The 25,985-nt window shown below is 48.5% G+C and overlaps 1 protein-coding gene across 2 annotated transcripts; it reads right to left on the bottom strand.

Moving 5' to 3' along the window:
• Window positions 1-1,935: 1,935 nt before the first annotated feature.
• Window positions 1,936-21,364, bottom strand: ST6GALNAC1 (ST6 N-acetylgalactosaminide alpha-2,6-sialyltransferase 1). 2 transcript variants are annotated; one of them, XM_019980506.2, is made up of 10 exons: window positions 21,112-21,364; window positions 19,473-19,895; window positions 6,046-6,745; window positions 4,965-5,133; window positions 4,466-4,637; window positions 4,115-4,253; window positions 3,750-3,853; window positions 3,480-3,569; window positions 3,294-3,393; window positions 1,936-3,031 (listed from the first exon to the last, which is right to left on the bottom strand). In XM_019980506.2, the coding sequence occupies exons 2-10, from the start codon at window positions 19,601-19,603 to the stop codon at window positions 2,840-2,842; spliced, it is 1,797 nt and encodes a 598-aa protein (XP_019836065.2). In that variant the 5' UTR covers window positions 19,604-19,895; window positions 21,112-21,364; the 3' UTR covers window positions 1,936-2,839. The 2 variants fall into 2 exon arrangements, with proteins under 2 accessions (XP_019836065.2, XP_070630123.1); XM_070774022.1 differs by having other exon boundaries at window positions 21,271-21,362.
• Window positions 21,365-25,985: the final 4,621 nt, after the last annotated feature.

Raw genomic sequence — 25,985 nt, 5'->3', positions numbered from 1 at the left:
GCCTGGTGGGCTACAGTCCATGGGATCGTGAAGAGTTGGGCACAACGGAGCCATTGCACTTTTTCACATGAGACTCAGTCTTTATATTTGGGTAGCCCAAGTTTAAATTTGAGGAGGCAGATTTGGACGTCCTCTACTGATAGCATATGATTCTAAACGGATACTGAAATTCATATGAAAGAACAAACTAACAGGTAGACAGGGGTCTCCTGCATTGCAGGTGGATTCTTTACCAACTGAGCTATCAGGGAAGCCCCGCAGGAATAGTTAGGAAAACCTAATAAAATCTGGGTACTCCAGTGTTCTTGCCTGGAGAATCTCAGGGACGGGGCAGCCTGGTGGGCTGCCTCTATGGGGTCACACAGAGTCCGACACGACTGAGGTGACTTAGCAGCAGCAGCAGCACCACCGAGAAGGGGGCGTAGAGATGCCGCCACCTGCCGCCCAGAGCTGGTACTGCACCCTTGAGCAAAGCAACTCAGGACCTACTGGTATTAACCCCCTGGAGAAGGAAATGGCAACCCACTCCAGTATTCTTGCCTGGAAAATTCCATGGACAGAGGAACCTGGCGGGCTACAGTCCATGGGGTCGCAAAGAGTCGGCCACGACTGAGCAAATCAGCAGCACTGGTATTAATTAGCTTTGGAACCTGAGAATTAAGTCTGAAAGGGAGCTTGCTTCACAATACCCGCCCACCCGACCCCTGCCCCCAGTCCCCCACCCCCAACTCCCTACCCCCTCACTCCCCTACTCTGCTGCCTGCCCAAGTTCTTCTGGGCTTCAGAGTTCAAATCCTGGAGACAGAGCTCAAAGAGGTAAGAAGACACTTCAGTTCAGTTCAGTTCAGTCGCTCAGTCGTGTCCAACTCTTTGCGACCCCGTGAATCGCAGGACGCCGGGCCTCCCTGTCCATCACCAACTCCCGGAGTTCACCCAGACTCATGTCCATCGAGTCAGTGATGCCATCCAGCCATCTCATCCTCTGTCGTCCCCTTCTCCTCCTGCCCCCAATCCCTCCCAGCATCAGAATCTTTTCCAATGAGTCAACTCTTTGCATGAAGTATCTTCAGCTTAGTCTAAATTCTCTTCCTGGAGTTTTAGAAAATGCAGATGGATGGGAGGATTAATAAAAACGAAAGGAGAAGGAAAACAAGTGCCTTGTTGCCTTGTTGCATCAGTGATTTTAAAAATTCTTGTGAAATGGACACTCCCAAACCAGTCAATCCTAAAGGAAGTCAACCCTGGATATTCATTAGAAGGACTGATGCTGAAGCTGATGCTCCAATAATTTGGCCACCTGATGTGAAGAACCGACTCATTGGAAAAGACCCTGATGCTAGGAAAGATCAAGGGCAAGAGGAGAAGGGGGTGACAGAGGATGAGATGGTTAGATAGCATCACGGACTCAGTGGATGTGAGTTTGAGCCAACTCTGGGAGATAGGGAAGGACAGGGAAGCCTGGTGTGCTGCAGTTCACGGGGTCAAAAAGAGTCAGACATAACTTAGCAACTGGACAACAACAACAAAAGTCATTTTACAGATTAGAAAACAACGGCCTAAGGAAACGTTAAAGGATGACTTTTTAAAAAATATTGATCATTTATTTTTGGCTGCACTGGGTCTTCGTTGCAGCGCTCCAACTCTCTGTTTCGGCCTGTAGGCTTCTCTCTAGCTGTGGCTCGTGGGCTCCACAGCCTGTGGGCTCCGCACCTCGTGGCTCACTGGCTCTCTGATTGAGGTGCATGGGCTCAGAATTTGTGGCACGTGGGCTTAGTTGTCCCACGGCATGTGGGACCTTGGTTCCCCGATCAGGGATGGAACCTGCGTCCCCTGCATTGCACGGCAGATTCTCAAACTCTGGACCACCAGGGAAGTCCCAAGGATGATTTTTCTTTTTTTTAGGGATAAAATTGTGATTCTTATACAAATACAAAATGAACACATATCAGAGATTTTTATTTAACTCATTAATTAGTGAAGGAACTGGTAAAAACTGGTTCAAAAAAGAGCCCAAAGTCTGGACACATACATCGGCAGTCTGGAATACTAAAATTAACTTGATAATAGGAACAAGACTGATCACTATACCCATTTTTCATTCAGACAGAAATCATTTTTATTACTACCAGTTTTCTACAACCCAGAGAGTTGTCAAATAGCTCAAAGATAAGGAAAGTTTGCAGACCTTCTGTTAGAATCAGATAACCCCTGGAAGGGTCCACCAGATAGTCTAGAGTGAAATACAACCATGCCTTCAAGATTTCACAGCTGCTAAGTGGAAGATTTGTAATTCAATCCCAAATCTACATATCTCCATAAGTTCAGACTCCTCCTTCTATGCCAACTCGCTTTTGAACAGTGAAAATGTGCAAGTGTTAGTCACTAAGTCATATCCAGCTATTTGCAACCCCATGGACTGTAGCCCGCCAGGCTCCTCTGTCCATGGGATTCTCCAGGCAAGAATACTGGAGTGGGTTGCCATGCCCTTTTCCAGGCGTTCATCCTGACCGAGGGATTGAATCCAGGTCTCCTGCATTGCAGGCAGATTCTTTAACGTCTGAGCCACCAGGGAAGTCCCCTTGGTCTCAAAAATTGAGTCCCCACTTCCACGGAACAGACTCTGCAGAAATTTTTCCAAGGTCTCCGAAACTTCAGTCCATCATTTGCCATCTTGAGGGTGTCCCCTCCTCTGCACTAGTTCGGTAGACCTCTACCCCCGAAGTCTGGAGGGGCTCAGAGCCTGGTGCAGGCGCTGGGAAGATGGCAGACGAGTCTCTGGTCTCCCACTGTGCTCTGAGCCTTAGAATAGCTGAAGGGACTTCGGTAGCCCAGGCTCCCTTCAGATGGTCGGTTTGGAAGTTATAGGACGTTGGTACAGCTGGATAATACCTTCATCATGTAGCCGCTTCCAGAGCGTCCTCTCCAACTTGAAGTCATGGTTGGTGTAAAAGATCGTTCGTTTCCAGGACTTATCGTAGTAGTGGTCAGAGAAGCGTTCGTGGCCCTCAGTGATGAACCCGTAGGCACTCACCTACAGGCAGGCAGAGGAGAAATAAGGCCTGCGAGTGTGTCTCTTGGGCTTCTTCTCTGTGTGTGTTGGGGGCAGGGGCCCTGTGTCCTGGTTCTATCCCTGGGGGTCTGGGTGCAGGACCCCTGGAAGCATGCTTGCATACAGGCATGTGTCCACCCCTCCAACCCCCCCCGCCCCCCAGCCATCATCCTTTGCTGAACAGGCCCAGGGCTACCCCAGAGCTGTTTCTCCAGATCCGCAGGCTCCAGAAGCAGGGCCTCACCTGGTCACAGAGCTGGAGGGCAGTGAGCAGCAGAAGGGCCCCCGTGGTGGGCCGGTATATTCTCCAGTGGGCAGTGTTCAGAGTCTTAGACCTCAGGAATCTGTGAGAGAGCCCAGCCCCCCAGCTGTCAAGAGGCTCGCCAGGATGAGAGGCACTCGGCCCCTTCCACGGGCTTCCTGCTCTCACCTGTTCTTCATGTATCGGAGCAGGTCTGGGTGCAGCAACAGGTATCTGTCCAGTTGCAAGGCTTCCTGGAAGGCCTCCTGGGGTCTGCGCCTGTGGGCAGGAATGGGTCCTTCATTCTCTCACCTCTCCGGGGGAGGGCCAAAGCGGGATCGTGGGCGTGATTGGTCCCCCATCTCCAGGTGAGAGCTCAGACTGTCCCCACCTGTCCAGCCCTTCACGGCTGCCCCCTCCACAGCTTGTCTGTGGGTGAGGGGAGGGGGCGGTGGGTACCTGAACCAGGAAAGGTTCCTTGATGTCAAGGTCCGATTCAGAAGCAGTGCTTCCAGCCACTCATAGTCCCGGGTGCCTTCCAGGAAGTGCAGGTAGCGGACGTCCTGAGGACCAAGGACAGTGTGTGGTCCAGGAGTCCTGCCTTCAGTGGGGTGGCCTGACTTTGACCCCAGACCGCCTGCTTGCTCTCCTCCAGTCTGGCATGGCTGCCCTCCCCGCCCTTGCCCCTCACATGCCCGGAGACTGTACCGACAACAGGCTCTAGACTCAGAATGCTCCCGGTCTCCCTGTCCGTCTCCCTGTCTCACCTGCATCCTCCCGTATCCAAAGTCTGTGGGTGGCCAGACCCGCTCCTCTTTGCTCACCTGCCCCAGAGGCGCATGCGGGAAACCCCGACTGCCCAGTATAAGGAGTGACTGGGTCAGAGAGAAGGCGGTAAAGCCGTAGAAGGAGGTCCGAGTACCCACATCGTGTTCATAGCCTTTAATGATGGCTCCACTCAGCCTAGCCCGAAAGACAAAATCGGAGCACATGAGGGCTTCCGGATGATGCATGGAGATGGTCGGGGAAGGAAGAAGGGATGGGGGGGTGGCACTAGCCAGCCCAGGACCCTCCTCCACAGCTTCTGGATGCAGGCAGGGAGCACCCTCTGAGATCTCCCGGAAGAGCCCTGCTCTGCAGGAGAAGGGTGGGGGTTGGGGCAGGTGCAGGCTCACCGGAACACGTAGTCGTGGCTGTCTATCTCTGGGCCCACGTGGGAGTTGTTCAGGATGCCCCCGTTGCCCACCACGGCACAGCTGATGCACTGGGAGCTCCCGGTGGGGAGGCTGGCCAGGAGCAGCTGCTGCTGGGGCACCGGGGGGAAGCGTGCCACGACCTTCTGCACCACTGAAATGTGGGGGGCCGGGGGGATTCCACTCAGAGCCCAGCCAGGGCCAGGGGGCCGCCCGGCCGGCCTTTCTCCCAGGGCTGGCTGCCCGCAGGGGAGAGGTGGGCCGGAAGCAAAAAAGCATGGCCCTCTGGGACTTTCCTTATGGTCCAGTGGTTAAGACTCTGCGCTCCCAATGCAGGGGCTGAGGATTCAGTCCCTGGTCAGGGAACTAAGACTATATGCCGCACAGCATGGCCAAAAAATATTTTAAAAATATTTTTTAAAGAAGCATGGCCCTCTGCTGTGGCCTAGCGCACACCCAGGCCCCTTGGACGAGGACTCACAGGAGAAATTGAGCTCCATGAAGCCGAAGGGCGGAGCGAAGTGCTCCAGGCGGTCCCACTCGCTCTGGTTGAAGTGTCCGGAGTCCAGAAAGAGGGTGAGGTTGGGCAGAAAGAGAGTCCGGAGCCAGGGTGACTTGGAGGCTTTGATCTTCACCGAGTCAGGGCAGGTCTGCAAGCCAGAGGATGGGTCAGGCCGGGAGAGGGGCCAGGGAAGCCGTGGGGCAGGGGATGGGGTGCTGGGACTTGGGGGAGGTGGGTGTGGGAGCAGAAACCAGACCTCAAAGCTGGAAAGGCCCCACCTCCGCTACATCTTCCATCCTACCCCCAGAGCCTTCTGGGCCCCCTGGTCATTGATCACCCAGGCCCACCATGGGCAGGATGTATGCTATGGGTCTCATGTACTGTGCGTGGTTGTAGTTATGCGTGCAAACGTTGGGTCTCCCCTCCCGTGCCTGGGGGCCCAGGCTGCTTTCATTAGGGCTGGAAAAGAGGGAGGGTCTTGGAATTATCTCTGTGGGGAGGACAGGGCTGGGCACCAGGTTGGGGCGTTCTTGTCCCTTGGTTCCTGCCCAGTCCTGCCTCTCCCCGTGCTGAGGTCACACTCTTTCACACTTTCTGAGGAGCCTCTGGGTCTCCTGGGGACCAGGGCGGGCCCTTGGATCACACCCTCACCTGGATGAGCTGTGTGGGAAAGGGGCTGGGTAGGGGAGAGCAGCGGAGAAGGCAATGGCACCCCACTCCAGTACTCTTGCCTGGAAAATCCTATGGATGGAGGAGCCTGGTAGGCTGCAGTCCATGGGGTCGCTAAGAGTCGGATATGACTGAGCGACTTCACTTTCACTTTTCACTTTCATGCATTGGAGGAGGAAATGGCACCCCACTCCAGTGTTCTTGCCTGGAGAATCCCAGGGACAGGGGAGCCTGGTGGGCTGCCGTCTATGGGGTCGCACAGAGTCGGACACGACTGAAGTGACTTAGCAGCAGCAGCAGCAGCAGCGGGGGAAAGCAGAGCTTAGGAGCAGAGCCTGGGAGGGAAGGGAGGGGGCCAGCCTCAGGGCTCCGGAGAAGAGGAAAAACTCACCGTCTGCAGGCCGCCGACCTCCAGACTGTATTCGTCCTCAAAATCCCACTGGGGCTCAGACTTGAAGTTGGTGGCCTTCAGCTTCTGGCTTCTCTGGGTGGCAGGGCTCTGGAGAGGGGCCGAGGACCGGGTGGGCTGGGCTCTGTCCTGGGAGGGGGCGGCTGCTGGGCTGGCTCCTCTGGCTCTCTTCCCCTCCTGTCCCCCTCCCCCGGGGGTCTGCGCCCCGGCCCGGTGTTTTGGAAGGAGGGTCTTAGCTGCAGTTGCTGGGCTGTCCCGCAGCTTTGTGGGCACCGCTCCGGGGCCTGTGGGCCTTGCCTTCCGGTCCCCAGATCCTTTGGTCATCCTTGGGTTCTGACTGTTCAGTGATGGCGCCTCGGTCCTGCTGGAGGCCACCCCCCCACCTCCAGCCATCGGGGGCAGCGTGTCCGCCCGGGTGTCCTTGCTCGCCTGAGTCTGCGGTGCTGCCTTTCCGATGGGGGTAGGCACTCTGCCCGGCTCCTCGGCACGGGCCTTGCTGGTCTGCACTCTTCTGCGCTGGTCTGCCGTGAGGGTTGTGGCCTTGGGGTGTGTGTCCCGAGTGCGGGTCCCCTGTACTGACTCCACATGGGTGGTCGCCCTCCTTCTCGGGGTGGGTGCCTGAGACGTAGCATTTTGCAGTAACTCCGGGGACCTTTCCTTAATGTTCTGTTGATGCTCATTCCTAGAGAAAGAGATGACTTTGGATGAAGGCTAAGGTTGTAGAGACTTGAGGAGTGTAACTAGCATTCATTTTTGTGTCTCAAGTGGACTTCAAACCAGTCTTCAGGAGAGGTGAGGGGAGGGGCTGTGCTGGCTGCTTCCCAAGCGGCCCCTGCCGGCACTGGATCTGGACACTTACTCCTGACCTGTGCGTGCGTGCTAAGTCCCTTCAGTCATATCCAACTCTTCACGATCCTATGGACTGCAGCCCACTAGGCTCCTTTGTCCATGGGATTTTCCAGGCAAGAATACTGGAGTGGGTTGCCATGCCCTCCTCCAGGAGATCTTCCCCACTCAGGGATCGAACCCATGTCTCTTACATCTCCTGCATTGGCAAGGGGGTTCTTTACCACTAATGCCGCCTGGGAAACCACTTTGGACTGGTAAAGAAACCTAAGTGGCGGTACCGAGGCTGGGGAGCTGGAACTGGAGGCCAAGGGCAGAGCTGACCCACTCATGTCTCCATGCTGCACCCCCAGCTTCCCGGGCTCACTCCTTGCGGCTCCAGCATCCTCTGTGTTCCCAATTGTGAGTCTAAGAATGAGTTTGTGTGAACCTAGTCCTGCCACCTAATATCTTGTGACTCAGTGGACCTTAAAACAAAGCATAGGTAACAAAGGTATCTTTGTCCACAAGGACATGGGAAAGATGCATGCCTGTTAAGACTATAGCTGCCAAGCTTGATTTTGACAGATCCGCCTTAAAGATGTGCTTCTTATCCTATCATCAGTCCAACACTGCTTAAAAGCAAACTGTTGAGAATTCCCTGAAGGCCCAGTGGTTAGGACTCGGCACTTTCACTGCCGCAGCCCGAGTCCAGTCCCTGGTTGGGGACCTAAGAACCCACAGACTGTGAGACGTGTGTTAGAGATGACGGACGAAAGGCATGCTTCCCACGTGGAAGCTAGGAGGACTTCCTGGAGGAGCTCCCCTCTGAAGAGGATTAGGAGTGGGGGGAGGAAATTTCACTCCCAGAAGCGTGAAAAGTTGTGGTGTTGGGAGACTTCCCTGGTAGTCCAGTGGCAAAGACTCCACTCTCCCAGTGCAGGGGGCCCGGGTTCCATCCCTGGTCAGGGAACTAGATCCCACACGCTGCAACTGAGAGCTGGCGCGGCAAAAATAAATAAATACATAATTTTAAAAAAAGGAAACTTGGGGTGGGGGTCTTCCCTGGGGGCTCAGTGGTAAGGAACCCACCTGCCAGTGCAGGAGACACGGGGTTCAATCCCTGGTCCAGGAAGATCACACAGGCCTCGGAGCAACTAAGCCCGTGCACCGAAACTATAGAGCCTGGGAAACTGAAACTGCTGAAGTCTGGGAGCCCTAGAGCCCACGCTGCGCGAGAGAAGCCATCGCAACGAGAAGCCCGCACACTGCAGCAAACAGGTCCCGGCCTCCACAACTACAGAGAAGCTTGCGCAGCAACAGAGATCCCACACAGCCAAAAATAAATAAGTAAAATTACATATACACACATATAAAAGAGTGGGGATCGGGGCTTGTCCGGCAGGAGATGCTCCCAAACAGGCAGGCAGGACCAGATCATTATTTGCAGTGTATGAGGAATTTAGACTTGAATCACTTGTCTGTCCCAGCTGGTGCTAGTGGTAAAGAAGCTGCCTGCCAATGCAGTAGACGTGAGACATGATGTGTTTACACTTTTGAGAAAGTGGCAGCAATGACCCAGGTAGTGAGTCACATAAATTATGTGATTAAACTTCAACTCCCAATGATTAGGCACATATGTGATTGCCTGGGATATGAGGGTTTATATTGCGATTTTCTAAAGGTCATGGACGGAATTTACTGAGTGCTCAAGTTGCTTCCATCCACATGCCGAGAGCCCTGCATCGGTCTTGTCCAGACCCTGGGTGCTCCTGAACTTGTACTCTGTTCGCTAGGCTGCGGTGGGGCGGGTGTAGAGGGGAGCATTGGTTCTATTAAATGACTCGCGTTCAGAGGAATAGGCGAACCGATTCACTCAAGCAAAAAGCCATTTGATACTATAATTCTGATCTACTTTGGAGGTAAATATACACAAATTTGCTCTTAAAAAAATAAACAGAGACTTCCCAGGTTGTTAACTATTTCCCAGTAGTTAAGATTTCACAGTTTCAATGAAGGAGATGTGGGCTCAATTCTTGGTCAGGGAACTAAGATCCCACAGCCAAAAAAAGCAAAACATATATATATATATAATAAAAATATAAGTATATTAAATTATTTATATATATATATATATATATATATATTTCCTGTAACACTATGTGGAAAAACCCAAATGAACTTTTTGGTCAACTAAAAATTTATACATATATATATGAAAGCTATGATTTTTCTGGTAGTCATGTACAGATGTGAGAGCTGGACCATAAAGAAGGCTGAGTGCCAAAGAGTTGATGCTTTCAAACTGTGGAGCTGGAGAAGACTCTTGAGAGTCCCTTAGACTGCAAGTAGATCAAACCAGTCCATCCCAAAGGAAATCAACCCTGAATATTCATCGGAAGGACTGATGCTGAAGTTGAAGCTCCAATCCTTTGGCCACCTGATATGAAGAGCCAGCTCATTGGAAACGACCCTGATGCTGGGAAAGATTGAAGGCAAAAGGAGAAGTGGGTGGCAGAGAATGAGATGGTTAGATAGCATCACCGACTCGTGGACATGAATTTAAGAAAACTCCTGGGAGATAGTGGCAGACAGAGGAGCCTGGCATGCTGTAGTCCACGAGGTCACAGAGAGTCGAACATGACTTAGTGACTGAACAACAAACAACAACAATAAACATGAACTAAGTATATCTCCAGCAGGGATCACATAGCTCTATTCCACAAATGAAGCGAAACAACAGCACATCACCTGGGGAGGACCTGGGAGCAAAGAAGTGGCAAAGGTTACAGATCAAGAGCCACAGATACAGAATGACCTGTGTAGCCCAGCACCCAGAAGCTCCCAGTTGAGAACCAGGGGTGTTTTAAAAAAAAGTCCTTTTTTTTTTTTTTTTTTAATTTTGCCTGCCCGGCTTCTGCATTGCAGCCTGTGGGCTTTCTCTAGTTCTGACACCCGGGCTTCTCTTGTTATGGTGCGCAGGCTCTAGAGAGCACAGGTTCAGTAATTGTGGTAGGTAGGCTTAGTTACTCTGTGGCATGTGGGATCTTGGTTCCCTGCCCAGGGATCGAACCTGCATTCCCTAAACTAGAAGGCAGATTCTTAACCAATGGACCACCAGGGAAGTCCCTAAAGCCAAGTCCATTTTTTAAAGCACCTGTATCTTGTACCTAGATCTTCCTCTCCGGGAAAAAAATCACACTTGAGAATTAAGTTTGTTTCACAGATTATCCCAAGTTCAGTTGATATTTTTATTCTAGCATTTTAAAATACTGACCTTAGGGTTAAAAATAACATTCTTCTCCTCCCCTGCCCTCTCCCCAGAGCCTTCTACAGGGAGAGCGGAGAGAGGCGAGGCGTATAGGAATAGAGAGCGTGGGCAGCCTGCCCCAACCCTGCCTTCTGCTCCCCCTCGTGGCTGGAAGAGCTCCCTGGAATCTGCAGAACCCAACAACCTTGGCAGTATTCAGTAACTTGATCAGGGTTTTATGATTTCTCCTTCCTGGTGACACAGGGAGCTCTGAAAGCAAGTTGAGCCAGTCTCCTGCAAGGTGACATGAAGGGTAGCCATCTGGTGTGTGGTGGTTGTCACCTCCCCGTGACTTAACCTCTTAGGCTCCACTGGACATGTTTTTGGGTTGAACTTGAGAGAACACTGACTTCCTGGCACTTGGCAAATGGGCAATGGAGCCCAGGTGGGTGGAAAGTAGCCTGAATTCTAGCCCAGCCCCGCCTCTAACTAGCCAGCTGTGTAATCTCAGGCAAGTCACAGGACCCTGTGAGCCTCTGTTTTCTTATCCATTGTGAGAATCTTAAAACCTGCCTTATAAAATGGTTGTAAGGATGTAAAAGCCAGTATAGAAATGGCATTTCGAACAATGTGTGTGTACTTAGTTGCCAAGTGGTGTTCGACTCTTGTGACCTCATGGACTGTAGTCTGCTAGGCTTCTCTGTCCATGGGATTCTCCAGGCAAGAATGCTGGATTGGGTTGTCATTTCCTCCTCCAGGGGATTTTGCTGACCTGGGATCAAACCCATGTCTCCTGCATCGGCAGGCAGATTCTTCACCTGCTGAGCCACTGGAGAAGACCATTTCCAACAATGCTGTTATACAAATACAGGCATGTCAAATTGGGTCAGGTGCTGACCCTGTGGCGACAGTTAGAGATGCCCACAGCCCCTGTTTGGGTTCATGCGTCCGGAGATGAAAATCTATAGGGGTGACAGGCTTCAAGGCCATGGGTAAATAATATTTCCTTGATGGCCCTTAACCACTTAACTGAGAAATCAAGAAATAGCAGGTGGGCATGTTATAAATAGAGCAGTAGATTACCAAAAAAAAATCCAAGGGGGTTGAAGTAATCACCTTGGAAATCAGAATCCTGGAGCAGGGAGAAGACATGGGGACAGTTATATTATTGTATTTATTGGTTATTTCATTTATTTTTTGGCCATTCCCCATAGCATGAGGAATCTTAGTTCCCTGATCAGGGGTTGAACCCATACTTCCTGCAGAGGAAGTGGGGGCCCAGGGAAGTCCTGGGGATGACTGTGTTTTGATATAAGCTTCCTTATTTCACTGAAACATTTGCATGTTACTCAGTAAAACTATAAAGAGAAAACTTAGAATCAAATGAGACATCCTATTGAGAATTTGAAAACACAATGCAATATTTATTAAGCAGTAATTATAGGCCAGGCTTTTGGAGTTATCTGTTAGGAATGAGAGATAAAAAAAGCTATAGTCGTTGCTCTTAAGAGGCTCACGAACCAACAGGGGGAACAGACATGAGTGTAAGTTGATGCAATAACGTGTTATTATGTGGAAGACAGTGGGCACACAGCTTAGGGCATGTTCTGTTTGAGGGGGACACTTCAATCCACAGTGATACCTAAACTTTTGCTCCTCTTTCTTCGCAAGTTTTCTGAATTATTTTTCAATTTACTAAAGCAATGCGTGCTCTTTACTGAAAAAGCAGAAAATGAATTTCAGCACAAAAGGATGTGAACTTGTGATTATACTTTCTCAAAGAACCTACTGTTGACCCCCGAGGGCATGAACATCCAGATCCCTTTTCTTTGCCTATTATACTCACAAATGTAGCTGTATAATATCCTGGAATGTTATTTGGTTGTTTTCCTCCCTGTGTTTTCTCCCTTTCCCATTGGTGCCTGCCTCCCACCCACCACCAGCAGCTAATGGTCAGCTCCACGTTCATTGTCCCCACGGACACATGTGCAGACAAGAGCTGGAAAATAAAGAATACCCTGCAAGACCTTCTGGCTTTTCCCCTCCAAATACCTAAGCCCTCAAATGGGGAGAAGATTTGGGGAAATAGGTAAATATCTTGGAGAGGGACCTTTCTAGTTCCTATGCCATCATCCCCTCCCTAGAAATATTTACTCTGGGAGGAGGATTGAAAGGAGGCGGGAGAGAAGGGAGGGCTCTAAGGACCCAAGATTAGAGGGCTCCTACTTCCTGGTAGCGTTACAAGGGTCTCTTAAGACCCCTGAAAGGAACTGACTGCATGTAGAAACTGGGAAGATAGAAACCACATCACAGAACATTCACAGGTGACACAGAAGAGCCAAGAGGTAGTGATGATGGATATCTTGCGGCAAGCTGATGGCTAAGACTCAGCTGCCCTCTCCTGGGCCTTGGCAGCATATCAGACATCCCAGAGCCCTTGATGCCCTCCTGGGGATGGGATAGAGGAGTAAGAATGGCTGAGGTTAAGTTTTTCTGATTCTAGCTAGGGGTCCAGAATCAGAAACCAGAAGGTTATAGAAAACACAGTTTGGTTCTTACACCAAAGCAAAATACAACACCAAACAGAAACCAGGGGACTTCTCTGGTGGTCTAGTAGCTAAGACTCTGCATTCGCAATGCAGGGGGCCCAAGGTCGATACCTGGTCAGAGAACTAGATCTCCCATGCCATGACTAAGACCCAGCACAGCCAACTAAATATATAAAATTCAAAACAATAACCAAATCAACGAAACAGAATCCATAGGTCTGATTCCCAGCTCACTCTTCATGATCATCTCTGAAGCCAAAACAAGGCATAGCATCTTCTAGGATACATTTATTCCAGAGTAGGGAAGCCAAGCAGACAGAGACCTGGTCTTTACATATCAGAGAGCAAGTTGGAGATTGGCACCGAAACTTTCGTCAGGTTGGTGCGCTTGTGTTTGTCTTAGAAGGATATGAGAGGTGGACCAATAACCTAGGTTCGAAATCACAGAATTGTCTTAAAACCCTTATCACCACTGCCCCCACCATCATATCTGTCACCAAATCCAGCTGATTGAACTCCTTCTCAGTCTTTTATTTTGGGTCCTGCTGTCATCATAACCTCCTCGCCCCAGGCCCCAAGGACTCTATCTTAAACCACTGCATTGGCCCTCTAACCTGTCTCCTTAAAACTTTCTGTGCCCCAGGGAGTTCCCTGGCAGCTCAGTGGTTAGGACTCATCACTTTCACTGTCCGGACCAGGATTCAGTCTGGATCAGGGAACTAAGATCCTGGAAGCCATGCGGCACCGCCTAAAAACGAACAAACAAATAAAAACCTCACTGTGCCTGGCCGTCTACCCAGCCTACACTCTATTGACAGAGTAACGTGTGTAAAGCATACATTTAATCAAGCTACTCCCTCACTCTAAAATTTCTTTAAAAAGAAAACAGAAAATGTATTAATAATTTTCTGCTGCACCGGGTCTTAGTTTCAACGTGTGGGATCTTCAATCTTAGTTGTGGTATGTGGGATCTAGTTCCTGGACCAGGGATGGAACCCAGGACCCCTGCATTGGGAGCCTGGAATCGGAACCACTGGACCACCAGGGAAGTCCTAAAATTCTTAATAGCTACAGAACAAAGTTATTTAAGGTCACATTCATTCTTTCATTAGTAAGCACTGACACTGTGATACATATGTACAGTGTCTGGGACCTGCTCAAATTATTGGAGAAATGGAGATGAATAAGACAGTTCTTACCCACAAGAAATTCATAGTCTGGCAGAAAAAGACACATTTAGGGCTTATGACATCAGGATGGATGTGATGGAGAGACGTGGAGGGTGGTGCGATGCTGGGACACTGGGGCCAGCCTGTCTGGGTTTGAACATCAGTGACAAGGGTGTCCTTGGACAAGTGATCTAATCTCTCTCATCTATAAAGGAGTTGATGATGCTAACAGTACCTACTCTCTGGCTTGACACGTGATTAGTAATCATAACTCCGAGACCACTGCCTGGTACACAGTGAACACCTTATCAGTGCTTATTAAATGACCCATCTGTCAGTCTCCCATTCCTGAAATCATCCTTTGCTCCTTTCTGCGCCATTGCCTACGCTACTTCCTCCTTGCTTACGGTGTTCCTGCTTGCTGAAATGTCACCCAGCCGTCAGGCACCTTGCAGGCGCTCCCGTCTCCACTGTGCTCTCCTTGGCCTCCCCCCCATCTGCCTGGTTTAGATGACACTTCTCTGTGTGCTCTGGTAGCATCTGTCTCACTTGACTGTACTGGGGACATTATCACTACTAATAATATCACCTGGGTTCTTTTGCTTTGTGTATGTCTCTCTCCTCCTTTGGACTTAAAAAAAAATCCATTTATTTCTTTATTTTTGGCTGCACTGGGTCTTCATTGCTACACCCAGGCTTTCTGTAGTTGTGGTGAGAGAGGTTATCCTCTAGTTACGATGTGTAGGCTTCTCATTGCCATGGCTTCTCTTGTTGCAGAGCATGGGCTCTAGGCACACGGGCTTGGTACTTGTGGTGCATGGACTTAGCTGCCCCACAGCATGTGGGATCTTCCTGGACCAGGGATCAAACTCATGTCCCCTGCACTGCCAGGCAGATTCTTAAGCACTGGACCATCAGGGAAGTCCTCTCTTGGACTTTAAACCTCTTAAGAGTCAACACATAGGAGGTAGTGGAGAAGCCCAGGATTTGGAGCTCAAATCCTCAAAATTCAAATATCTGTTTTGCTACTTCCGGTTCCTTGGAATTCCCCTTAACGTTTTTGAGCCTCGTAATCTCCATTTTTTTGTGAAAGAATAAAAATACTAATCTTGAACTGCAATTGTAAAGATCAGAAATAACACGTGGAGGGACTTTCCCGGTGTTCCAGGGTGGCTAAGACTTCGAGCTCCCAATGCAAGAGGCTTAGGTTTGATCCCTGCTCAGGGAACTAGATCCTGAATGGTATGACAAAGACCCAGTGAAGCCAAATAAATAAAATAAAAAACAAATAAATGTTTTTTAAAAAGAAGAAGAAGAAGAAGGAAAAACACATGGAAAGGCCCCCGGAGCACAGATTAAGATCTGAAAATTTTCTCCGACTCTCAAATGGCCATGGCAAGCCACAAAGTATAAACATCAATGTGATCAGTTCAGTTCAGTTCAGTCGCTCAGTCATGTCTGACTCTTTGCGACCCCATGGCCTGCAGCACGCCAGGCCTCCCTGTCCATCACCAACTCCCCGAGCTCACTCAAACTCATGTCCATCGAGTCAGTGACGCCATCCAACCATCTCATCCTCTGTCGTCCCCTTCCTCTCCTGCCTTCAATCTTTCCCAGCATCAGGGTCTATTCCAATGAGTCAGTTCTTTGCATCAGGTGGCCAAAGGAGTTTCAGCTTCAGCATCAGCATTCAGCCATGCGATAATGACCTTCATAAACCATGGGGATCTACAGGTGTGTTCTGAACTGTGCATCTCCCTTCCCTGTCTGATTTTGCTCCCACCCTCTGCCCAGGCAGCTCTGCAAGGAAGGGAGGGCATGATCAGTCAAACTGCAAAACTGCCCATCACTTTTGCCTCTCCCTCTCTCTCCCTCCTCTCCTTCAGAATATCTCCTGATTTCCCCCTTCTTGCTGTTCCACTGTCTCTTAGTCCAGATCCTTCTCACCTTGAGTTTTAATGGCTAAAGGTGGCCCCAGCCCCTCCCTTCACACCAGAATAATCTGCCTGAGGAATCATCCAACTCCCTTGGGCGCCACTGCTGGTCAACCCAAGGTGGCAACTCCCTCCTTCTAAACCGTCCTGTTCACTCTGGCCAACTCACTGTCTTAAAATAGTGCTGTCACGAGGCGAGGCCGCCTCCCTGGCTGAAAGCCTTTTGCAGCAGCACTGGGTCCCACCTTCCTAAATGCCCTTTCTCTGCTCCCCAGAGGAAGCCTTCACGTCCCTGAGGTGGATTCACTCTCGGGTCAGCAGAGAGGACACTAATTTAGGACTTAGGCTGGTGCCCTTGTTCATCCTTTGCTCGCCACACGTCTTTCCCCAGGCACTCACGCAAGCCCTCTCTGTCTCCTAGATGCCATCTTCTCTCTGAACCTTTCGACAGACACAAAATCTTCTCCTCCGGGGGCCACTATTGTTATGGCACCCACTGTCTCTGCTCTCTTGGGATGTAAGAATATAAACAGTTTGGCGAGACATCTCAGTATGTGGCCTGTTTCCTGTCCCTTAAAATCGTGGGCAGATTCAATACCTTTACAGTCACTTTCAAAGTCAGGACCATCGAAAATGCGTGTGCATCAAATAAGAGAGCGTCAAAAGGCATGAAACAAGAACTGACAAAACTGAAGGGAGAAACGCTGTTGTTTGGTCGCTAAGTCGTGTCCAGCCCCTTGCTATCTCTTAAATGGTCCTCTGTCCATGGGATTTCGGAGGCCAGAATACTGGATTGTTGCCATTTCCATCTCCAGGGGATCTTCCCGACCTAGGGATTGAACCCGCACCTCCCGCCTGGCAGGCAGATTCTTTACCACTGAGCCACCAGGGAAACCCGAAAGGAGACATAGAAAAATTCAAAACTGTTTTGGAAATAACTCAATAACTTTTCTTCTAAAACTAAACACAGGGACTTCCCTGGTGGTCCAGGTGGTCCATGCTCTCAGTGCAGGGGGCCTGGGTTTGATCCCTGGTCAGGGAACTAGATCTCATATGCCACAATTAAAAAGACCCCTCGAGCTGCAAGTAAGACCTCGTGCAGCCAAATAAATAAAAGTATAAATAAATAAAGTTAAACATATACTTTCCTTATAACGCAGCAGTCTCACCTCTAGATATTGACCCAAGAGAAATAAAACTATGTACACAAAAAAAGGTTTGCACAACAATGTTCACAGTAGGTTTACTCATGATTCATAATAGGCAGAACTGGAGACTACCCAAACGTCCATCAAAAACAGAATGAGTAAATAATGTGTGGCGTATTCCTACAATGAAATGCTTTATAAACTTTAGAGGATCCTCAGATTCACCAGTAGCCCTAGAAATGCAAATTAAAAAGAGAAACATGCTTTTACTTATCAGATGATTAAACTTGAAAACCATTCACAAGATCCAGCGTTGCCGCAGAGGTTGGAGAGAGAATAACTTTCACACCTGTTTGTGTAGGCTTTTCCGAGGATGACTTGATGGTGTCCATTGACTTTTTTTAAAGATTTTTTTTTAATGTACATCATTCTCAAGTGTTTATTGAATTTATTATGATATTGTTTCTGTTTTTTTATATTTTTGGGTTTTTTGGCTGCAAGGCATGTGGGATCCTAGCTCCCTGAGCAGGGATTGAACCTGCACCCCCCAACATGGGAAGGCAAAATCTCAACCACTGGACCACCAGGGAAGCCCTTCCACTGACATTTAATGTGAACGTATTCATTATGTTGGCAATTCCACCTCTAGAAATCTACCTACGGAAATACATAAGTGCCCAAAGGTTTGTGAAAAATGAGTGGCAACCCAAGTGCCCATAGATGGAGTTGGCTGAGCTATATCCATTCCATAGAAGCTATGCAGCCATGGAAAGGAAGGGAATAGACCTGTATGTGCCAACATGGAAGGAGGTCCGTGATATAGTTGAGTAAAAAAGTCAACCAATGTGTATAGTGTGATAGTGTGATACCTATCTGTCTGTCTGTCCGTCCACCCATCCATCCACCTGTCTATTTATCCACCTACCTATCACCTACCTTTGTTGTGTATTGTTGTTTAGTCGCTAAGTCATACCTAACTCTTGGAGACCCGATGGACTGTAGCCTGTCAAGTTCCTCTGTCCATGGGATTTCCCAGGCAAGAATACTGGAGTGGGTTGCCGTTTCCTTCTCTCCTTCAACCCAGGAGTTGAACCCATGTCTCCTGCATTGGCAGGTGAATTCTTTACTGCTGAGTATCACCTACCTATCTACCAACTTATCCATCTGTTGTAAGGGTTTGTCTAACACAAGTTAAAAAGCACAGATTATGGAACCAAAATGTCTGGGTTTGGTTGCTGGCCCTGCAGCCACCAGCAGAATGAACTTGGATCATTCGTCTAAACTTCTGTGCCTCAGAATACTCACGTAAGCATTAGTAAGTTAACATGCATGAAGCATCTAGAATCGTGCCTGGCATATACTGAGCACTGTAGAAGTGTTAGCTACAATAACATGGTAATTGTTTCTACACCAAAGTGTCAAGGGTGTTTATCCATGGAGACTGGGGAGGGATGGGGTATCAGAGGGAGACCTTTGTTCTTGCTTTGCCTTGGTGTATCTTTTAAAACTTCATGAGGGTATGTTTTATTTTCAAATTCTAAGAGTAGTGAGACAAAATCACTCAAAATACACTGAACCTGGAAAGGTAGGGGTCTCTCCCTGCAGGAGGTGTGTTTATCAGAAAAATGGCCTACAGTGTCCTTTTGAAGGATTCACTTGGGACCCAGGATTTCAGCTGCCCCCCTAAGTGAACAACGTCTCATTTTACTGACAAACATCTCAGAGACTGCACGATTTAGAAATTAATGGGAGACTTCCCTGGTGGTCCAATGGCTAAAACTCCAAGCTCCCAATGTAGGGGGCCCAGGTTTGATCCCTGGTCAGGGAACAGTAAAGAATCTAACTGAAGTGCAGGAGACCCAGGTTTGATCCCTGGGTTGGGAAGATACGCTGCAGAAGGAAATCGCAACCTACTCCATATCCTTGCCTGGAGAATTCCATGGACAGAGGAGCCAGGTGGGCTATAGTCCATGAGGTCACAAAGAGTTGGAGATGACTGAGCGACTAACACTTCCACTTTCAGGCAACTAGATCCCACATGCCTCAACTAAATACCTCATGTGCTGCAACTAAGACTCGGTGCGGCCAAACAAATGAACATTTTATTTTTTTAAGAAAGAAATATATATATATATATAAATAAATTAATGGAATTCATGGGATAGATCATTTGCTTTAGTATACAGAGAATGGCGTATAATGAACCCCAAAGCTGAGGTTATTACTCACAGACCTAGAGGGGAAAATAGTTTTCCACCTATGCCTTCTGGAGACCAGACCAATATTTGTCCCACTCCTGCCTCTACCTCCTCTGTGTATAAGCCCCATGGCCCCCATTTTCCTGTTATACCACCTCCATGTCCCCCCAGGTCTCCCCTTCAGGCTTCATAGCCCATGATTCCTGACAACCTTTGTGATCCCTGACAACACCTGTCACCGCAGAGGTGTCTCAGATATTCCCCATTCTCCCCGGGTTATCATTTTCCAGTTTCTTCTAATAAGCCACAGGGAACTTGGAAAGGGCAGACTCTTACCTGCTAGGCTTTGTGTTAGGTTCCTTAATAAAGGAGGGCAGGGTGAAGAGGAAGAAGATGAGCACAGCCAAAAGCAAAAGCCCCCGGACAGTTTGGTCCAGACGACAGAGTCTCCTTGGGCAAGGCCTCATGTTGCTGGGTCCGGCCTTGCAGGGAATTTCTGCATGTCCTGGGGCTCTGATGTAGACAGCAAACAGTTTAACTGCTCAGATCTCCTGGTCAGGGTGTGCACCCTTTTGTCTTAAAAACGAGCCACTCTGGTGAACGCAGAATCTTTCGGAGTGTGCCAGGGAAGGGAGCCGTCTTCTTTGCCTCATGAAGGCTCTAGAGGCTGGCGTGGCTTGAGGGAAGATAAACTCCTTCTGTGCAAACAAGTTCACCTTCTTTTCCTGCTGTCTCTGAAGCCAATTTCTGAATGTGGAACTTTAATGAGAAACACACACACGTTACATGGAACCTCACTGTCATCAGGTCGCAAACCCTGGGGGACCCTGGACAAGTACCTGGGCTGGAAGGGCCTTGCACAGCCTCCATCTTCAACGTGAGTTTTACAAGAAAAACACAGGGTATGCATTTAGGTTTGACACCCCCTAGCCATCTTCCTCTGAGAGACTGTGCAGCCTTGGATGGGAGCTCTCAGAACATCTTGTTTCCCGAGTTATTTTGAAGGGTGACTCTCAGTCTTGGGTGCCCATTAGAATCACCTGGGAAACTTTAAAACATCCTGATGCTCAGGCTGCACCTTGACGAGTCAAGCCTGAATCTCCGTGGAGAGCTAATTTCCATGCTGGGCATTCTTTACCCCAGGTGATTCCGACGTGTGCCCACGTTGAGAACCACAGATGTGCAGCCATTCTGTTCGGTCTTCACTGCTTCTCATGCAACGTGGTGAGCTTTGCATGCATGAATGCAACCCTCGCAGCCACCCCAGGAGTGGAACACTGTATTAGCCACCTCGTTTTACGATCGAGGAAACTGCCTTTGTGCAGGGGCATCTTGCCCAAGATCATGGAGTGAGCCAGTGGCTTGGGGGACTGGATCCAACTGACCAGTATACTTACTCACTGCTCAGCAGCGTCTCTGTGCCTTGATATGAAAAGCACAAAAACACAGGACACTTGGGGAAAAGGTACAATTCAGAGGAATAATACCAAGATCAGGGGTAGAAAACAGAAAATTCAGAGATGCCGCCCTTCCTAAAGTACTGTGGCTTTTCCGTTTTTAAAATGACTGCTGGCAGTAAGGTCGAACCACGCAGTCGAGTGGGAGAGGTAGAGCTTGGGACAACAGGGCTTTGAAGAACTTGGGACCTAGGCTCCCTGCTTAGTCATCGCAGTGTGCACTCCCCAAATGCACAGCGTCCAATTCTTCACCTAAAGTTCTTGGTTTTCACCCAGGTGATGTGCCAGCAGATGCTTGGATCACCTTCCCCGGGGAGGATGAAGAGCTACAGACAAGATACTGTAACTCGCACTATTCCAGCAGATGGCCTGGAAGCAAGGAGAGCAAATACGCTTAGTACTGGTCCTGTCTCTTGTCTCTCTGTCTCTGCGCACCTAACCTGTAAGTGCTCCAACACCGACTCCATAATAAACATGTTCTTTGTAGACCCATATCCGCCCACGGCTCTTCGCCTTACCTGACACTTGGCCCTGGGTTCGCCTGTGTACTTGGCACACGCAGTCCCCCGATATCCTGGTGCCTGTTTGCGAGGCCAGGCAAACACCCTGCACAGTGGGAAGGGGCTTTCTTACCCACCCCGTGGATTTGCCTACATGCAGTGTCTCTTTCATCTCACCTCGTGTTTTGCAGAAGGCACTGGCTATTAGTGTTCTTTCTGGCATCCCCAGAGCGTGGAGATCTAGTTGAGCTCCTGGGCACCAGCTGAGCTACTGTACACAGCCTGTCTCTCTCACCACCTTAGGGGTGGGTTGAATCTAGAGTTCTCAAAGCCAGTTGGTAGGGGCGGGTTCATTTGGTGTTCTCACTTCCTGGTTCTCAGATTCCAGTCCAATGTGCTTCTCTGTGCCCAATGGGAGATGCAGAGAAGTATGAATTTTCATGGAAACTGGCTTGCCAAAAGTTTTTCAAATATCATGATGTTTGTGCTCAGCAAAGTCTCCTTTTTCTCTCCTATTTAAGAAAGGTTTTTGACATTAATCTTCTTTATACACCAGCCCATAGGATGTGTGGGACCTCACATGCAGACATGACTTGTTAAAAGATTATTTTCAGGGCTTCCCTGGTGGCTCAGTGGTAAAGAATCCACCTGCCAATGCAGGAGACACAAGTTTGATCCCTGATATTGGAAGAACCCCCATGCTGCAGAGCAGCTAAGCCCCTGTGCCACAATGATTAAGCCTGTGCTCTAGAGCCCAGGAGCCACAACTACTGAGCCATGTGTCACAGCTGCTGAAGCCCGAGTGCCCTGAGCCCATGCCCCGCAACAACAGAAGCCACCACAGTGAGAAGCCTGCCCACTGCAACTAGAGAGGAGCCCCTGCTCGCTACAGCTAGAGAAAAGCCCTCGCAGCAATGAAGACCCAGTACAGCCAAAAATAAATAAAAATTTTTTAAAGATTATTTTCAAAGCAGAAATAGACGCACAGACATAGAGAACAAACATAGAGACACCACGAGGGGAAAGTGGGAGTGGGATGAATTGGGAGATTGGGATTGACATAGCTATACTACTATAAATAAAACAGATAATTAATTAGAGCCTGCGGGTACAGCACAGGGGGAAGAAAGAAGGTACGATCTGTTTGTAGGACATTATTAACTTTGAAAATACATTCCAGTATACATTAGGTGCAGACAAATACTATTCGATTCCACTTACACGAGGGACTTGGAATAGTCAAATTCATAGCGCCAGAAGGGTCTCCCTGATACACCAGAAGGTGGAGAATCTGCCTGCCATGCTGGAGACCTGGGTTCGATCCCTGGGTCCGGAAGATGGCCTGGAAAAGAGAATGGCGACCCACTCCAGTATTCCGGCCTGGAGAATTTCATGGACAGAGTAACACTTTCACTTTAGTACCGGAAAGTACATAGTAGATGTCAGGGGCAGGGGGTAGGGGGTAGGGAGAGGGGGAAGTGAGGAGTTATATTTAGTGGGGACAGAGTTTCCATTTAGGAAGGTGAAAAATCTGGGAGATGGAAGATGGTGGGAGTTTCCCAACAATGTGAATGTGTTTAGTGCCCCTAAAGTGTACAGTTAAATACACTGAAAATAGTATGCTTCATATCATGTGAAAGTGAAAGTCGCTCAGTTTTGTCCAGCTCTTTGTGACCCCATGGACTATACAGTCCATGGAATTCTCCAGGCCAGAATACTGGAGTGGGTAGCCCTTCCCTTCTCCAGCGGATCTTCCTGACCCAGAAATCGAACTGAGGTCTCCTGCATTGCAGGCGGATTCTTTACCGACTGAGCTATCAGGGAAGCCCATATTATGTGCCTTTTTCCATAATAAAAAGACATTTAAAAAGATTGTTTTCAGCAAAAGGCAAAATCATAACTCTCATATGGATACAAAACATGAGAAAGTGTTACAGATCTTATTCCACTCAGGAGAAAACCAGGCAGATGTAATAACTAATTCAAAACAGAAGTGCAGAAGCGTACACTCACACAGAGCAAGGACTGTGCAAATGAATTAAAGGGCGCAAAACGTAGGCAGGAGGGAAGTCACAGCCAGGGCATGATTTGCATGATTATCAAAAGCCCACAACTGACAGATTGTAAAGTTGTTCAGAGATGATGGAAAACTCAAGTCAGCTAACTTGGAGGGGTGTCCTCTAGAGAGCATATGTTTTTCCATGGAAGCACAACCGTTTTCAAGAGTGAGTGTGCATCTCAAAGCCAGTGCACTGGGACAACCCTGAGGGATGGGATGGGGAGGGAGGTAGGAGAGGGGTTCAGGATGGGGGACACATGTACACCCATGGCTGATTCATGTCAATGTATGGCAAAAACCACCACAATATTGTAAAGTAATTAGCCTCCAATTAAAATAAATAAATTAATTTTTTAAATACATAAAAATGAAGAACAAGGGGAAAAAAAAGAGTGAGTGTGCATGAGAACCACTCCAGGATTGGAATTCTTTTAAAAAAAAAATTGATATTTATTAATTTATTCATGGCTGCACTGGTCTCTGTTGCTGTGCAGGCTTTCTTTAGTTGCAGCGAGCAGGGGCTACTCTCTAGTCAAGGTACTCAGGCTTCTCACTGGGGTGACTTCTCTTGTTGCAGAGCGAAGGCTCTGGGGCTCGCAGGCTTCAGTAGTTGCGGCCCACGGACTCGATAGTTGCTGCTCCTGGGCTCTAGAGTGCAGGCTCAGTGCGTGTGGTGCAGCTGCTTCGTCGCTCTGTGACGTGTGGAATCTTCCCGGATCAGGGATCGAATCTGCGTCTCCTGTCTTGGCAGGCAGATTCTCAACGACTAAACCACCAGGGGTGTCCTGGAATTCTTTTTTTCTTTTCTTTTTTTGGTCACACCGTGCAGCATGTGGGATCTTAGTTCCCCAACTAGGATTCGAACCCTGTAGTGGAAGCACAGTCTTAACCACTCAACCACCAGGGAAGTCCCAGGATTGGAATTCTTGAAAAACGTCAGTCATTGGATGCCGTCTGCTGTAAGATACACTTTATGATTTAGAGGAAGCTGGATTGCATGGAAAGAGGTTCAACTCTCTAGAAGTCACCTTGTCGGAGATGGTGGAAAACTGCCTTCAGCGTTCCCGTTAAATGTCCTGTCTTCTCTAACTCTGTTTTCTGTGCCAGGCCCATCCCTAACTTCTTTTTTTTAACAGCCTGAGATATAACTTATATACTATATAGCTCACCCATTTAAGTGCACAATTCAATCAATTTTAGTATAGAGTTGTGCAACCATACCATAATCTAATTTGGAAGCATTTTCATCATGCCCGCAAGAAACTCTATTCTCATGAATAGTGACCCCTCCCCCAACTCTCTTCCTTCCCCTCCCAGCTGGAGGCAGCAACTAATCTGTGCTAAGTCTTTGCAGATTTGCCTATTCTGGACATTACATGTAAATGAGATCATATCATGTGCATGCGTGCTAAGTTGCTTCAGCCGTGTCCGACTCTTTGTGACCCCGTGGACTGTAGCCTGCCAGGTTCCTCTGTCCAATAGCTTCTCCAGGCAAGAACACTGGAGTAGGTTGCCATGCCCTCCTCCAGGGGATCTTCCCGACCCAGGGATCAAACCCACGTCTTGCAGGCAGATTCTTTACCACTGAGCCACCAGGAAAGCCTGAGATCATATCAGATCATATGGTCTCTTGTGGCTGTCTTCTATCACTTAGCATAATGTTTTCAAGGTTTACCCACATGGTAGGAGGAGTCAATGAGTCCTTCCTTTTCATTCCTGAATAATAATACTCCATTGTATGGAGACACTGTATTTTGTTTTTCCATTGTCAGTTCATGGACATTTGGGGGTTTTTTCCTCCCCACTTTTTGGCTATTATGAATAATGCAGCTCTGAACATTCAATGTACAAGTTTTTGTGTGGTTATATGGTTTTACTTCTCTTGGGTAGATACATTGGAGTATGTCAACTGAGTTGTATGTCAACTATGTATTTATTTTATTTTGCTTTATTTTTAATATTTATTTATTTATTTGGCTGTGCCAGGTCTTAGCTGCAGCACGTATGATCTTCGATTTTCATTGCGACATGCGAGATCTAGTTTCTTGATCATGAACCTTGCTTTTGGGAGTGTGGAGTCTTAGCCACTAGACCACCAGAAAAGTCCCTATTTATTTAATTCTTAACTAATTCTGTTTCCTGATTTGTGTAGAGTGTGCATCTTCTGATGGCTCTGCTCAGATTCTTTTTTCCCTTAGATTTCTTTTGGGGGGATACACACTGCTTTATTTACTTATTTATTCTTGGCTGTGCTGGGTCATCATTGCTAAAAAATTGTTTTTTCTTAAAACATTAAAACAAAATATTTTAACCTGACTTCCCATGTCCTGCTCAGGGAAGATCCACGCGCCGTGGGGCAACTGAGCCCTCAAGCCAGAGCTACTGGGTCCACACGACCTAGAGCCGTGCTCTGCTACAAGAGAAGCCGATGCCCTGCAACTAGAGAGTAGCTCCTGCTCATTGCAACTAAAGAAAGACTGTGTGTAGTGACGAAGACCCAGCACAGTCAAATAAAAACACAGAACTGTATTTTGATGGTAATGGGTCGTGCTAAGGCAGCTTTGAGCACCAGACAAGTGGTCCAAGTGCTCACTGCTCTTTAAGTCTGTACATGCATGTTTGTGAGGTGAGGCCTTCTACCGTGTGGGGTCCAGGGAAGGGGCCCTTCTTGTCCATGTCTGAAGGTGAGACCATTCTATACTCCCCTTTGGCCAAACTTTCCTTTTTTTTCTAGCTAGAATGCTTCTGGTTCCCAAAACCACAGTATTTTTCTTAGTAATGGGTATATCCATTTCTTAGAGTTTTCTCATAGGAAGACCAAGGCAAAAATAAT

This window comes from Bos indicus, chromosome 19 (assembly GCF_029378745.1).
Source record: "Bos indicus isolate NIAB-ARS_2022 breed Sahiwal x Tharparkar chromosome 19, NIAB-ARS_B.indTharparkar_mat_pri_1.0, whole genome shotgun sequence".
NCBI lineage: Eukaryota > Metazoa > Chordata > Mammalia > Artiodactyla > Bovidae > Bos > Bos indicus.
Note: the sequence above shows the minus strand (reverse complement) of the source record. Positions and strands in the feature narration are given on the sequence as shown.